We start from the raw sequence: 16357 nt of genomic DNA on the forward strand, positions 1-16357 counted from the left end.
TTCAATGTCTTTGAATTAACTGAAGGTTCAATGGGCCGGAGAGATGTTTCTGAATATGATGGATCATTGGGGTTCCAGAAATATGGACTGCATTCCTTCAACATCCTCCCAAACTCCATTACTGACCCACTGTACAACTCAGGCGCTGCTCTGTACTCTTCCTATACTGTTGGTAATAATAATAATAATACATTTTATTTATGGGCGCCTTTCAAAAGTCTCAAGGACACCTTACAGAATTTAACAAGAGTAAAAAACATATAATCGGAGTAAAATAAATAATAAAGACATCACCAATACACAAATTAAAGACAGAATTCGATCCAAAGAAAAAAAAAAATCAAAAACACAATGTGAAGAGAGAGCAGCGGCAGCTAAACCGCGCCAGCGTACACTCTCCCTTCCGACAGCCATCTTGGACACAAACTAAAATAATCACTTGCACACAAAAATCATCCCCCCCCACAATGGTTACCACTGTGAGGGAAGGCACAATGTCCAGTCCCCATCCCCAGTTCTCCCAAAGTCAATAGACAATAAGATAACTGCTTCCCAGCTGATAATGTTCCTATGTTATAATGGTAATAACATCCTGGGTGGACACAAAATGCAGGAGTAACTCAGCGGGACAGGTAGCATCTCTGGATAGAAGGAATGAGAGACGTTTCGGGTCGAAACCCGAGTCTGAAGAAGAGTCTCGACCCGAAACGTCACCCATTCCTTCTGCCCAGAGATGCTGCCTGTCCTGCTGAGTAACTCCAGCATTTTGTGTCTATCTTTGGTGTAAACCAGCATCTGCAGTTCCTTCCTACTACAGGTGCACAACCTTTTATCCGAAAGCCTTGGGACCAGACACTTGTCGGATTTCGGACATTTTCGGATTTCAGAATGGAAGATTTTTAGCGTAGATTAGGTAGGTAGCGCGGGCGGCTTGAAAAGTCTGGAGCAGCTGCCTCCTCCCCGGAGACCGGGAGAATCATTGCATAAATGTTAGTCAGTTAGTTTGGAGGGATTTTATGTGGTGGTGGTGGTGTAGGGGTGAAGGGGGAAACTTTAATTCTTAGTCCCCTACCTACCTGGTCGGCGACTCCCAACCTCGCGGAGCTGGGGGCTCCGTCCGGCCGCGGGTGGCGCCGGTTGTAGCTCCGACCCCGGCAACTCTACCCCTGGCTGCGAGGCGCTCCAAATCCAGCGCGGCCCGCGGCCAGACGTCCCAGCTCCGAGAATGTCGGGAGTCGGCGGCGTCGCAGCGCTGGGATACCAGCGGGGAGCGGGCAATGCCTTACCGGGTCGCCGTGCGGCAAGCTCCGGAGCGCTGTGGCCGCCTTCTTCCAACATTCGCGGAGCGTCGCTGGATTTGGAGCCGCGGAGCTGGGGGCTCCGTCCGGCCGCGGGCGGCGCCGGTTGGAGCTCCGACCCCGGCAACTCTACCCCTGGCTGCGAGGCTCCAAATCCAGCGACGCTCCGCGATGTTGTGTGTTGGCGGCCACAGCGCTCCGGAGCTTGCCGCACGGCGACCCGGTAAGGCATTGCCCGCACCCCGCTGGTATCCCAGCGCTGCGACGCCCCCGACTCCCGACATTCGCGGAGCTGGGGCGTCCGGCCGCGGGCCGCGCTGGATTTGGAGCGCCTCGCAGCCAGGGGTAGAGTTGCCGGGGTCGGAGCTACAACCGGCGCCGCCCGCGGCCCCACCGGCCACAGCGCTGCGGAGCTTACTGCACAGCGACCCGGTAAGGCATTGACCGCTCCCCGCCTCTCCGACCAGGTAGGGGACTAAGAATTAAAGTTTACCCCTTCAACTCCCCCCCCCTTTCACATAAAAGCCCTCCAAACTAACTGACTAACATTTAAGCAATGATTTACAGACGTTTAAGCGTCTCCCGGTCTCCAGGGAGGAGGCAGCCGCTACAGTAGTACAGACCTGGGTTGACCGTGGGTCGTTTTGGGTCAAGTTTGGCGCCAAACGCGAGCTTTGGTGCGCAGACGACATCTGGAAAAAATGGCCGGTTTTCGGAGCTTTTCGGTTTCTGGAACTCCGGATAAAAGGTTGTGCACCTGTAATAACATCCTATTCAGTTTTGAATATGGGTGCAATTAGTCATTGGCGTTGTCGCGAGTGTCGCAGCGTTTTCTTTATTTTGGCCTTCATGTCCGGGGCCCCTTCCTCTCTCACACTCGTCAACTCTCAGCTGGGCAGAGTGTCACTCACTGCTCCACCACCCACCTTCTCTCCCTTGCCCACTGTTGTCACCCATAACTCTTTCCAGTCATGGGTGACTTCGCTGGCTCAGTGCGAACCTGCTGGCTCTCGGGTTTCTAATCCCACCCCAGTGACTCTCCAGACCTGTACCGAGGGAGCAATGCCCTGATAAAGGAGAGAGGGTAAAGTGCAGCTCCATCCACTGCAGCCACTGGAGGTAATTTGAGGAAGATCGGGGATGGGGGGGAGGGGGCGTGAATTCTTCTCAGCTCTCCATGCTGGTTTATCCACTGATCAACGTCACAAAGAGAATGGATTCTGTGGTCAGTGTTGCCTTCCTAGCTGTGGAACCTACTGGTGCACAAATTGGCTGACACCTTTCTTGCTTCGCAGCAAAGCGCACACATCAGAAGAACCGCACTACCCTCCCCAATCCAAATCCCACTGAGTGGTTCTAGCATGTTCTGTTTCATTTCCTGGCTGTTATGGGCTTTGACACAACCTAAAAAGGAACGTGAAGTTCTAGAAAGGAAAATCTCTGTCTTTGTTTTTTTTCTCCCTTTCCCTCCTGCCCCTCTCTCTCTCTTCCCCCTCCCCGACTCCCCTTCCCTCCCTCTCCTCCTCTCTCTCTCTCTCTCTCTCTCTCTCTCTCTCTCTCCTCTCTCTCTCCATTCCCTCCTCTTCCTCTCTCTCCCTCCCCTACCCCCCCTCGCCCTTCCTCTTCCCTCTCCCTCTCCTACCCACTCTCTCACTCCCATCTCTCCCTTTTCCTCCCCAAACCTCACTCTCTTCCTGCCCTTCCACTCCCCCTCACTCACTCCCTCTCTCCCTCCCCTCCCTCTCTCCATCACTCCCTCCTTCTGGCACTCCCTCCCTCAGTCCCCCCCCTCCTCGCTCTCCATGGGGAACTCTGCAGTGAATGATGATGTACACACAGCAGGAAGTGCAGAGCCTGTGCCGACAACATGACTCATTATTCACAAATGATACCCTGTAATCCTCTGCCTCAAATTAATCTCACTGCAATCTACACAGCCGGATACATTCTCATTTGGTGAAAAAGTGATAAACACCCGATGGTAAAAGAAAGGCTGCCTTGCTTTTCTGTAGCGCCTTTGAGTTGTAGCAAAGAGGCTCTCATTCATTGTAAACGTGGCTGGGTGCCAGGGTTGTTGGAACGAACCAGGGCGGCCAATTTGCACCCTGCAAGGCTATCGATTCTAGTGGCCATCGGTTGAAGAATCAGCAGTACGTGGGAGACATTGATAGCATGAAGTGTGATTGCTTCTCCAATGAATTTGCTTCTCTTCAGCTACTTGATAATTCCAAGTAGGCCATTGGGTAGATTTTGAGGAATGTCTTTAAAGATAGGAGGTGCAAGGTTTGGAGTGAATCCCAGAGCTCGGATCCTGGTTTGGATTAGTTTAGCTTGTTATTGTCTTGTGTACAGTGAAAAGCTTTTTGTTGCGTGCTATCCAATCAGCGAAAAGACTGTACATGATTACAGTCGAGCCGTTCACAGTGTGCACACTTCTGTACCTCTTGCCTGTTGGGAGAGGGGAGAAGAGACAATAGACAATAGGTGCAGGTGTAGGCCATTCGGCCCTTCGAGCCAGCACCGCCATTCAATGTGATCATGGCTGATCATCCCCAATTAGTACCCCATTCCTGCCTTTTCCAAATATCCCCTGACTCCACTATCTTTAAGAGCTCTACCTAGCTCTCTCTTGAAAGTATCCAGAGAACCGGCCTCCACCGCCCTCTGAGGCAGAGAATTCCACAGATTCACAACTCTCTGTGAGAAAAAGTGTTTTCTCATCTCTGTTCTAAATGGCTTACACCTTATTCTTAAACTGTGGCCCCTGCTTCTGGACTCCCCCAACATCGGGAACATGTTTCCTGCCTCTAGCGTGTCCAAACCCTTAACAATCTTATATGTTTAAATAAGATAGCCTCTCATCCTTCTAAACTCCAGAGTGTACAAGTCCATTCTCTCAGCATATGACAGTCCCGCCATCCCGGGAATTAACCTTGTAAACCTACGCTGAACTTCCTCAATAGCAAGAGTGTCCTTCCTCAAATTAGGGGACCAAAACTTCATACAATACTCCAGGTGTGATCTCATTAGGGCCCTGTACAACTGCAGAAGGACCTCTTTGCTCATATACTCGACTCCTCTTGTTATAAAGGCCAACATGCCATTCGCTTTCTTCACTGCCTGCTGAACCTGCATGCTTACTTTTGTAGACTGATGAACAAGGACCCCCAGATCCCGTTGTACTTCTCCTTTTCCCAACTTGACGCCATTTAGATAGTAATCTGCCTTCCTGTTTTTGATACCAAAGTGGATAACCTCACATTTATCCACATTAAACTCCATGTGCCATACATCTGCCCACTCCCCCAACCTGTCCAAGTCACCCTGCATTCTCATAGCATCCTCCTCACAGTTCATGCTGCCACCCAGCTTTGTGTCATCTGCAAATTTGCTAATGTTACTTTGAATCCCTTCATCCAAATCATTGATGTATATTGTAAATAGCTGCGGTCCCAGCACCAAGCCTTGCGGTACCCCACTAGTCACTGCCTGCCATTCTGAAAGGGACCCGTTAATCCTTACTCTTTGCTTCCTGTCTGCCAACCAATTTTCTATCCATGTCCCATCCAAGAGGGAGTTATTGGGGTGAAACTGGCCCTTGATTATGCTGATGGCTTTGGCAAGGCAACATGAAGTGTAGATGGAGTCAATTGAAATCTACCAGTGTAAAACCACAGAAACAGGGTTGATCTAGGCTAGTAATGGAAGCATACAGAGACGCCAGAGGGTTGGAGAGATTCAGGCTATTCTGCTCATTGGGTTCTTGGTAGCTCGCAGCAGGGCAATCCCATGTCCATGAACACCACATCCTGCCACACATGCCTATTAACTGCTCTTGTTTGACACATTTAACACTTAACCGCAATAAGAGGTGGTTTACCTTAGCCGTTTAACCCACATCTTTGGGATGTGGGAGGAAGCTGGTGGAGTAACTGCTCGTCACCTTGGTAGGTCAGTGAGACCAATAGGGAACCTTCCTGTGCAAAGCTGCATCATTATGCTCAAATCCCTGGAGCGAGGCTCAAATCCAGAACTCGCTGATTGACAATTGACAAAGATCGACCGACCAGCCATTCTCACAATCAGTGTCAAAGGTGTTAAGTTTGATTGCTCAGTTTAATGGTGATTGAAGAAGCTTTCAAATTTTTCATCTGAATGATGTTTCAGGGTTATATTAGTTGCTCATTGAGACGATTTGCAGCTTTTTCTAACAACCTGATGGATGAATTTACTTAATTGGTTTGCAATTAGTCCTTGAAAATTGGAGCAAAGTTGGCAATGTTATCATAACTGGGAAACGTTCATTTGACCTCAATATTTCCCTTGACACCAGTGTGACTGTGTGTTTGAGAGTTTGAGTATTTGTGTGTTTGTTTAAATATATATGTGTGTGTGTGTGTGTGTGTATATAATATATGTATACCATAACAAACAACTATATATATCCTTATCCATATTTATAACTATAAAACTCTGATCTTGGATGTGTGTGGGTGTGTATTTATTTATTTGTTTGTGTGTGTGTGATCACATCTTCTCAAAAAAAACGATACGGTAACAGTGAAATTTTTACATATTCCATAGAGATTTATACCGTGAAGTCAAAAATCGCCTCATCTGAAAATTTAATGCATTATTTCTCGAGTTATTAATTAAAATGTTCAAAAATCTGGAATAACTTAGAAAATAAAACCGAGCGGCTTTGGCTGATGACGTGATGACGTCACAAATGTGTTCCACGCTCTGCGAGTGACCTCACCCAGCCGCCGCTGCTGCTGCCCGGGGCCACCCCCCCCCCTCCCCTCCCCCCTTCCGCCTCCTCCTCTCCCCCCCTCCTCCTCCTCTCCTCCTCCTCCTCCCTCCTCCTCTCCCGCCTTTCCCCTCCTCCTCTCCTCCCCCCCCTCCTCCTCTCCCCCCCCCCTCTCCCTATCCCCCTCCTCCTCTCCCCCCTCGCTCCTCCTCTATCTCCCCTCTGTCCCCCCTTCTCTCCCCCCTCTCTGTCCCCCTTCTCTGTCCCCCCTTCTCTGTCCCCCCCTCTCTCTCTCTTTCTCCCTCTCTTTCTCTCCTCCTCTTTCCCCCCTCTCTCTCTCTCCCCCCCTCTCTCTCTGCCTCTCTGCCTCTCTCTCTCTCTCTCTCTGCCCCCCTCTCTCTTTCTGCCCTCTCTGCCATCTCTCTCGGCCCCCTCTCTCTCTCTCTACCCCCCTCCCTCTCTAGACGAGCCTGCGAGTTGGGGGCTATGCGTCAGTGGATAGGGCGGGGATGGGGTAAAAGGAGCGGATGAATAATATTAATATAATATCAAGAGGGGTGGTTAGTATGTGTGTGTGTGTGGGGGGGGAATGGTTAGTATGCGTGTGTGACGCCGCAGGCCGCCCCACCCCACCGCAACCGTGCATTGAGGGGACGGGACCCAATGGGTCCCCCTCAGTATAGTATTTATATAAATATCATATACTGTATTTCCCAGTAATGAAGACACTATTTTTTACCCTAAACTAAGGCCCGAAAATTTACCTGCGCCTTGGAGGCCCAAGGTTAGATTGTTAGCCAAGAAAGATAGACTTGACTATCCCTCAGTACAGCGGCTGTAAAAGGACAGCACCGCTGGGGGGCGGGGGAGTTCCCTCCACAGCGTGTGGGGTGTCTGGCCCGGGTCAGCATGGCTGGGCCGCCAGGGGTGAGGAGGGCAGGAGCGTTGAGAAGGAGGGGGTTGGGGATCATGGCAGCAACTCACTCAGTAGCTCGGGTGGCTGCTAGCGGCTGCCGGGACCAAACCGCGGAACTGCAGCTAGTCCCGGGGCTCGCAGGCGACCTGAAAACTGTAGCTAGTCCCGGGCCTCACCGGCGACCTGGGCTATGTTTGCATATTTGTTGTGCTGCTGCAAGTAAGAATTTCATTGTTCCGTTTCAGGACATACGACAATAAAACATTAGTGCCTCTGAGATTTAAAGGGATATAGGACAAATGTGGGATAATGGATGTATCTTAGAATGGGACATCTTGGTTGGCATGAAGGGCCTGTTTCCGTACTGTATCACTCTACGACTGAACACTGAGCGAGAGAATGGGCTGGGATGTAATGCACTGGCATTGTGCCTTCTGCTGCCTGGGCCCCAAGTTTTGGAACTCTTCTCAGAGCTCGCTTCTTCACCAATTTGTTTCACTGTAGCTTTTTACTACCCGGAATCCATTTCATCCCCATCCTATTTATAATCAGTAACATCTTAAGATTTATTAATGATTACTGATCAATGTGTTATTTTAATTTCAGATTAAACAGAGTGAAGCCAACGCTGATACCAAAGAGAAGCTCCCTCTTCGACTCCGAATCTTTGAAAAGTTTCCAAACAGGCCACAGATGGTGAAAATATCCAAACTGCCCTCAGACTTCTCAGTTCCCAGAATCAGGTTGGTGTTGATGAACGAGTGTGTCCAGTCCTTTAAGAATTTTCTATGTTTCTATAAGATCCCCTCTAATCCTTCTAAATTCCAATGGATACAAGCCCAGTCGACCCATTCTTTCATCATATGTCAGTCCCGTCATCCCGGGAATTAAGCTGGTGAACCTACGCAGCACTCCCTCAATAGCAATAATGTCCTTTAATGTAGTAGGACCTCCTTGACCCTAAATTCAAATCCTTTCGCAATGAAGGCCAACATGCCATTAGCTTTCTTCATTGCCAGCTGTATCTACATACTTACTTTCAGTGATTGATGCACTAGCACACCCGGGTCTCGTTGCACCTCCCCTTTTACTAATCAGATGCCATTCAGATAATAATCTACCTTCCTGTTCTTGCCACCAAACTGGATAACCTCACATTTATCCACATTATTCTGTATCTGCCATGCATCTGCCCACTCACCCAATCTATCCAAGTCACCCTACAGCATCATAGCATCCTCATCGCAGCCCACACTGCCACCCAGCTTTGTGTCATCTGCAAACTTGGAGATGTACTTTTAATTCCCTCATTCCTTGCCATAGAGGGAGTGCAGAGAAGGTTCACCAGACTGATTCCTGGGATGTCAGGACTGTCTTATGAAGAAAGACTGGATAGACTTGGTTTATACTCTCTAGAATTTAGAAGATTGAGAGGGGATCTTATAGAAACTTACAAAATTCTTAAGGGGGTTGGACAGGCTAGATGCAGGAAGATTGCTCCCGATGTTGGGAAAGTCCAGGACAAGGGGTCACAGCTTAAGGATAAGGGGGAAATCCTTTAAAACCGAGATGAGAAGAACTTTTTTCACACAGAGTGGTGAATCTCTGGAACTCTCTGCCGCAGAGGGTAGTCGAGTCCAGTTCATTGGTTATATTTAAGAGGGAGTTAGATGTGGCCCTTGTGGCTAAGGGGATCAGAGGGTATGGAGAGAAGGCAGGTACGGAATACTGAGTTGGATGATCAGCCATGATCATATTGAATGGCGGTGCTGGCTCAAAGGGCCGAATGGCCTACTCCTGCACCTAATTTCTATGTTTCTATGTTATCATATATTGCAAATAGCTGGGGTCCAAGCACCTAGCCTTGCGGCACCCCACTAGTCACTGCCTTCCATTCTGAAAAGGACCCGTTAATTCCGACTCTTTGATCCCTGTCTGCCAACCAGTTCTCTAACGAGCAGACTTGATCCTGTTCAACGCTAGCTGTCCTCTGGCGCTGATCGAATTATGTAATTTGCTTGGAAAACTCATGCTGTTTCTAAACTTCCAAGTATTAGCCTGTAAAATGGCAAAAGCAATTTATTTTAATGCACATAATTCTTTGTTGTAAATTTTGTGGTGGTTCGGGTACATAGCACCGTTGTGATCTAGCTTTTTACCAGTGCTTCGTGTTCAGGGAAAGCTTTATGAAGCAGTTTATTGATCGTCAACAACAGGACACAAGCTGTCTGCTCCGCCGACTACCATCAGGGTCATCGTCATGTGACCATTCCAAGAGGTCCTATATTGAGGATAACAAATATATTGATCAAAAGGTAAGAGAGTTAGAAATGATCGTCCTCTGTAAAAACAAGGTGGAATTCTGCAAAAACTGGCCAGAAAGTACAGGCAGTGTTTATTGCAAATTATTTGGCCTTTGTTTTAAGATAATATTGCAGTGATTAATTTTTATATAAATTTGGTATCTTGGGAAATGTGTAAGTTTGATAAAGTGCCGTAACTCCTCTCACAGCCGGAGAACTTATTTAATCACTTCACAGAAAAATGAAACGTCCCAGTGCGGGAAGGCCACAGTTAATTTGCGTGCAGCTAGACTGCTCAAGCTGTAGTACATTAAGGGAACAGGGGACATGTTTCTGTTGCCTGTGGGACAAATGCTTCAGCAGCAAATCAGGGATTGCTCCTAAGCTCAATTTCTTTTCAAAGTAGATTCAGTGATACCTTCTTGATCCCACAAGCAGGCTGACAGGTAACTTTAATGGCTCACCTCAACTCAGCACTTTTGAAAATGCAGTGGGTGCTACAGTGGTGCAGATCATGCATAGAACAGTACAGCACAAGAACAGACCCTTCATATCAGTCAGAAGAAGGGCCCCAACCTGAAACATCAGCTATCCATTTTCTCCAGAGATACTGCCGAGGCCACTGAGTTACTCCAGCATTTTGTGTCTACCTTCGGCTGGCGATGTCTGTGCTGAAAATGATGCCAAGACCGACTCTTATCTCCCTACACATAATCCATATCCGTCCATTCTCTGCACATCCATATGCCTAGCCCAAAGTCTCTTCAATGCCTTTATCCAATCTGCATCAATCATCCCCGGTAGCACGTTTCAAGCACCCACCACCATCTGTGTAAAAAAACAAAAACTTGCCCTGCACATCTCCTTAAACCTTTTCCCCCATCTCACCTTAATGCTATGCCCTCTAACATTTGATATTTCCTCATGAGAAACTGGTCCTGACAGTGGAACTAGTATGACAACTGGGGTGGGGGAGGGATGGAAAGAGAGGGGATGCAAGGATTACTTAAAGTTAGAGAAATCAACATTCATACCGTCGTACTAGTTTCATTGCTGTCCTGTTGAGTTTCACTGTCTGTATAACGCATTATCACCTACCCCATAGCCAACAATGAACCATTGTGAGCTCCACATTCCCTTAATGATTGTTGCTTTTTGCATATCTTTCATTCATTTGTTCCATTTACTTTCTATATCACTGTTTCCCTTTCCCCTGACACTCAGTCTTAAGAAGGGTCTTGACCCCAAAACATCACCTGTTCCTTTTCTCCAAAGATGTTGCCTGACCGACTGAGTTCAGCTTTCTCTGCCTATCTGCAGTGTAAACCAGCATTTGCACTTTATTCCTACACGTTTTGTCCACCCTATGTATGCCTCCCATAATGTTATATACTTCTATCATGTCTCACTGTAACCTCTGGCATTCCTGAGAAAACAATTCAAGTTTGTCCAACCACTCCATGTAGTTAATACCCCATAATCCTTGAATTACTCTGGCAACCTCCTCTACACCTCTTCCAAAGCCTCCATATCCTTTCAGGTAATGGAGCAACCAGAACTGCACGCAATACTCCAAATGCAGGCTAACCAAGTTCTATAATGCTGGATCATGACTTCCTGACTTATACTCAATACACCAACTTATGAAGGCATGCATACCATCTTTAATACCACTACTTCTTTTGCCAGTAGAGCTGCTGCCTTGCTGATCCAGCATCCCGGGTTCAATCAGGACCCCGAGTGCTGTCTGGAGTTTACATGTTCTCTCTGTGACTGGGTGGGCTTCCTAATTTCCAGTCTCCTGATTTAACCTCCCTCTCCTATTATTGATCACTTTCAGTTGCGCAGATCAGTTTCCAGCATCCAAGCGCGAAACCTTCTTGAAAAGGAAAATGCGGTAAATAAAATCTTCCGGTAAGGATCTATATGCTGAGCAGTAACTTAGCCATGCTTTGTAATTTCTGCCTATGTGTTCAAAGACATTCACCCGTTGTTATAATTCTGGTTCCACCTCTCAGTGTTTATCTTTGGTGGAGAAAGGGTAACAATCAGAGACATTGGGAGGCATGTTGGGGAAGCTGGTAGAGCTGCTGCCTCAATCCAGGTTCAATGCTGACCTTGGGTGCTCGCTGTGTAGAGTTTGCCTATGCCCCTTGTGACACCATGGGTTTCTCCTGGGTGCTCTAGTTTCTTCCTCCATCCCAAATACATGCAGGATTTCTCAGTTAATTTGCCACTGTAAAGGGCCTGTCCCACCAGCATGCGACTGCATGCGGCGAGCGCGACCTAACGACCGTACGGCCTCGCGGGGCCGGTCCCACTTCGGTCGCTGGAGCTGTATGGAGTTGTGCGGGGCTGGTCCCGACATCGCGTGGGGCTCCGAAAAACTGACTGTCCAAAAATCGCACGCGGCAACGGCCTGTCGGCAGCACCTGGACGCCGTACGAAACGCCTTGACGGCATACGCCTAGCGTGTGGCGTTGTGCGATGACATCACTGCCTGGCGTGCCGTTGCATGATGACATGACCCCCCTATGCCGTGCGACGTCCAAATTCAGTCGGCCCGCCTCCTGCCCAGCTAATTGGTGAGTATGATGTCGGGACCAGCCCCGCACAACTCCATACGCCTCCGCTGTTGGAAGTGGGACCGGCCCCGCGAGGCCGTACGCCTCAAGCCACCACGTTTGGTCGTGCTAGATGCATGCAATCGCATGCTGGTGGGACAGGCCCTTAAGTTCCTCTTGTGTTTGAATGATTGGTACAAGATAAGTAGGGGGAATTGATAGGAATGTGGGAAGGGTAAAATAGGATTAAAATATAATTGGGTGCTTCCGATGGTTGGCGTAAACGGTGGACTGAAGGACTGTTTCTCTGTTATATGGCCCCTATTTAAAAATACTTCAAATTGTCTTAACTCCGTTAGAAAAATGTTAAAATGATATATTTGATTCCAAATACCTTCTCTGTTTCTGGAACAATCAAAATTAATTAAGATAAAGTAAAATAAAATCACTGCCCACCTGCACTTATTTTCCACTGAGTGCAATGATACCTCTGCACAGGACAGTTACCTTTCACTGGTGGAGTTGGTGCTGAATCTAGGGGTGGTGCAGAGTCCTGGGTAGATTGACATCTCAGCCCCAACTTCTATGTGGGTGTGGAGATCTGTGAAAAGGCCATCCTCCAAAGAAACCCAGGCCAAACGTGAGCACAGTTTCACGCGTATTCCAGTTGGATGGCGTGTTGGACTGAAGGGGCTGAAAGGCCTCCTCCTGTTACTCGTCTGGTTGAGCTTTCAGCCAGAATGCGTAAGATTTTTGACCAGTTGTGGCCAAAAATCAGTCGCGTACCCAACCGCAGGAGGGAGGGACAAAGGTGAAGTGAGATTTGTCACTGCAGTCATTGGGGAGGTTTAACACATGAAGCTTGAAAACACTGCAGTTATTCAATGAGGAATCAAATCAGTACACAGTTTGCCCAGTCATTACTGGTAGGCACATCAATAACACGATTCTGATTTCATTCCAACAGCAATATATTTATTAAATAATAAGGAAGATTGATATTTCACTCTGAACTGTAGTGCCTACTTTTGGAAATTACTTGGCACTTGCCGGACTGTCATCCCTCACACAGTGGAACTCTAGCAATCGCCAGTGAGCGGCTCCCTTTTGCTATGATTTTGCTGAGGTCACTGTGTTCTGGGCGCCTTGAGTTTCCCCAACCTTTTAGGCATGTTTTACAATAATTCCTCTCAAATTCGGGTCTCGCGATCAACCAGGCCTACCAACCAGCTCTCCTAGCTGTGTTTTCACTCATTCCTAGTCATTTAGGGGGCCTCTAACCATATAACAATTACAGCACAGAAACAGGCCATCTCGGCCCTACAAGTCCGTGCCGAACAATTATTTTCCCTTAGTCCCACCTGCCTGCACTCATACCATAACCCTCCATTCCCTTCTCATCCATATGCCTATCCAATTTATTTTTAAATGACACCAACGAACCTGCCTCCACCACTTCCACTGGAAGCTCATTCCACACCGCTACCACTCTCTGAGTAAAGAAGTTCCCCCTCATGTTACCCCTAAACTTCTGTCCCTTAATTCTGAAGTCATATCCTCTTGTTTGAATCTTCCCTATTCTCAAAGGGAAAAGCTTGTCCACATCAACTCTGTCTATCCCTCTCATCATTTAAATACCTCTATCGAGTCCCCCCTTAACCTTCTGCGCTCCAGAGAATAAAGACTTAACTTATTCAACCTTTCTCTGTAACTTAGTTGTTGAAACCCAGGCAACTAGTAAATCTCCTCTGTACTCTCTCTATTTTGTTGACATCCTTCCTATGATAAGGCGACCAAAATTGTACACCATACTCCAGATTTGGTCTCACCAATGCTTTGTACAATTTTAACATTACATCCCAGCTTCTATACTCAATGCTCTGATTTATAAAGGGTAGCATACCAAAAGCTTTCTTTACCACCCTGTCTATATGAGATTCCACCTTCAAGGAACTATGCACGGTTATTCCCAGATCCCTCTGTTCAACTGCATTCTTCAATTCCTTACCATTTACCATGTACGTCCTATTTTGATTTGTCCTGCCAAGGTGTAGCACCTCACATTTATCAGCATTAAACTCCATCTGCCATCTTTCAGCCCATTCTTCCAAATGGCCTAAATCACTCTGTAGACTTTGGAAATCCTCTTCATTATCCACAACACCCCCTATCTTGGTATCATCTGCATACTTACTAATCCAATTTACCACACCTTCATCCAGATCATTGATGTACATAGAACTCTAGAACATAAGGTTCTTTTAGGAAGGCGTTCCCTGCAAATTGTTAACAATATAGCAGGGAGCTGCGACCAAACCTATCAAGAAAGTAATTATGTTCATTGCAATTTGCCAATGCAAATTAACTTTCTTTACTGAAAAACTCTTTAAAGCTGATTGGCTTTTAAGTCTACAAACTTCCCGGATTAAATGCTTCAAGGAGTGGGTTGTTTTTAAATACTGCCCAATGATACTGGTTCGTGACAGACTTCGCAGTCAAGCAGATTTGGCTCGAAACTTGGAGGATTGTGAATGCTTTTGAAGAAGGGTGCGCTGATACGATTTTATAAACTGCACCTGGGATAACTGTACCTACGAAAAAAGTAGTGTCAAGATAAAAAGTTTAATTGATGTTTAATTCAAAGTAAAACTACCTGCTGATTTCTGCCTCTTTCTGCAGCATCTGCACTCGCCAGCGTCTGTTAGGAGGATCCTTCGAGGGACAACCTGCAAAGGAGCGATCTATTTTAAGTGTACAGCACCACATCCGTCAGGAACGCAGGTAATAGCGCAGACAAACCTCGCACTTGCAAAGCATCAGGTGCACCTCAGTGACATTTCTCACTGATATTTGGTCAATGGTTAATTGCCTGCCAGGGAATGCAAATCCTAAAAAATTGGTTGTCATGTTTATTAATGGAAGTTTTAAACCTGCTTGGGTTACTGGTCGGCACAGCAAGCTTGGTATCCTCAGCTTCACTCACAATCTAAATCTGGAATTCTGGAGAAAGTGAGTAGGGGGAACGTGAAATGCATGTCTTCCGGGAAAAGCAAGGATGGGTTTTCGGGTGAAGCTGGGTAAATATACAAGGGAGACATGATGTTGGGGGAAGATGGCATGGATGAAAGAATATTGTGAAGTAGGAATCCCAGTATAGAACAGAGGGGCCAAATGGCCTTACAATCAGTATAATTCCCAATAAGGTGTACACAAGGTGATGCTTAAAAAATGTCGGCACAAAATCTGAAGTTCACCCTCTGCACCTGTTGAGCTGTGATGAACAGAAAGAATAATAAAAGGCACAAGAAGAGGATGTACTTCCTGCGGCAGCTGAGGAAGCACAATCTGCCACAGACAATGATGGTCCAATTCTATACGGCCATCGTAGAGTCTGTCCTCACCATCTCCAACCTCTGGTTTGGCTCAGCCACCAAGCACGACATCCAGAGGCTACAGCGAATCGTCCGATCAGCTGAGAAGGTTATTGGCTGCAACCTTCCCTCCATTGATGAACGCTACGCTGCAAGGTGCAGGAAGCGAGCGGGCAAGATCATCTCTGACCCCTCTCACCCTGGTCATAAACTCTTTGAATCACATCCCTCTGGAAGGTGACTCTGGACTGTCAAAGTTGCCACAGTCAGACATAAAAACAGCTTCTTTCCACGAGTAGTAGCTCTACTGAACAGCCAAAAACCTGTAGCCTCCTTTTTCGCTGGTATTTAATTTAATTCACATGTTTAATCAATAATGTTTTATTATTAATATTTAATCTTTTACGTGTCATTCCTAACTGTCACTGCATGTCATGTCGTCATTTGTGGGTGGAGCACCAAGGCAAACTCCTTGTATGTGAATACTTGGCCAATAAACTTATTCATTCATTCATAAATAAAATAAGGATGGGCATTGATGATGTAGGAGGGAGTTTTGTGCGATACCCATACCCTGTATCTGGCTTTACTCAGATGGGCACAGACACAAATTAACCAGCTTCGTAGATCAGTGGGTGAGTCTATCGACCAAGTTGGTTCATTCAAAGCCTTGATAGTGCGCATCGTTAAACATTTTGGGTTGATCACTGATCTACAAAGCTGTTTTATTTTGTGTCTGTGTCTACCTGAGTAAAGGCAGATGCAGGGTACGGCTATAGGACAAAATAGCACAAAATTCCCCACTACAATGACAACACTGATACTTCCTAGCTCATGACACCGGAGCTTATTCCCCGTTTCCCCGTTCCCACAATGTCAGGAAGCTGCAGTTAAATGTTAAAAATTGTGATTAATCATAATTTCTGTGTTTGCTACTTCTGGCCTTATATGGATGCTGCAAATGTTTGAACCCAGTTCTTTGAGCATTGTTTCCCTTTTTTCTAGGTCCCTCCGTCACGGGTCGAGTTCTCAAAGAATCAGCAGAGGCAAATCACTGGAAACGCTGTCACAAGATGTGGGTGAACATGAACTAACTCAATCCACAGAGCGTAGACAGCACTTGTCCCTTGCTATTGTTAGAGTGAGTCAGTGAGA

The 16357-nt window shown here is 47.0% G+C and overlaps 1 protein-coding gene across 1 annotated transcript in view; it reads left to right on the forward strand.

Annotated features, from left to right (window-relative positions):
- nalcn (sodium leak channel, non-selective) overlaps positions 1 to 16357 on the forward strand; it is a 201010-nt gene that overhangs the window by 95223 nt on the left and 89430 nt on the right. The window contains 5 exon segments of the mRNA XM_055636651.1: positions 7571 to 7707; positions 9141 to 9279; positions 11108 to 11181; positions 14511 to 14612; positions 16208 to 16277. Of these exon segments, the coding sequence (XP_055492626.1) occupies positions 7571 to 7707; positions 9141 to 9279; positions 11108 to 11181; positions 14511 to 14612; positions 16208 to 16277 (522 nt within the window).

The sequence above is a fragment of the Leucoraja erinacea genome, chromosome 6, assembly GCF_028641065.1.
Source record: "Leucoraja erinacea ecotype New England chromosome 6, Leri_hhj_1, whole genome shotgun sequence".
In the NCBI taxonomy this organism is placed as follows: Eukaryota; Metazoa; Chordata; class Chondrichthyes; order Rajiformes; family Rajidae; genus Leucoraja; species Leucoraja erinaceus.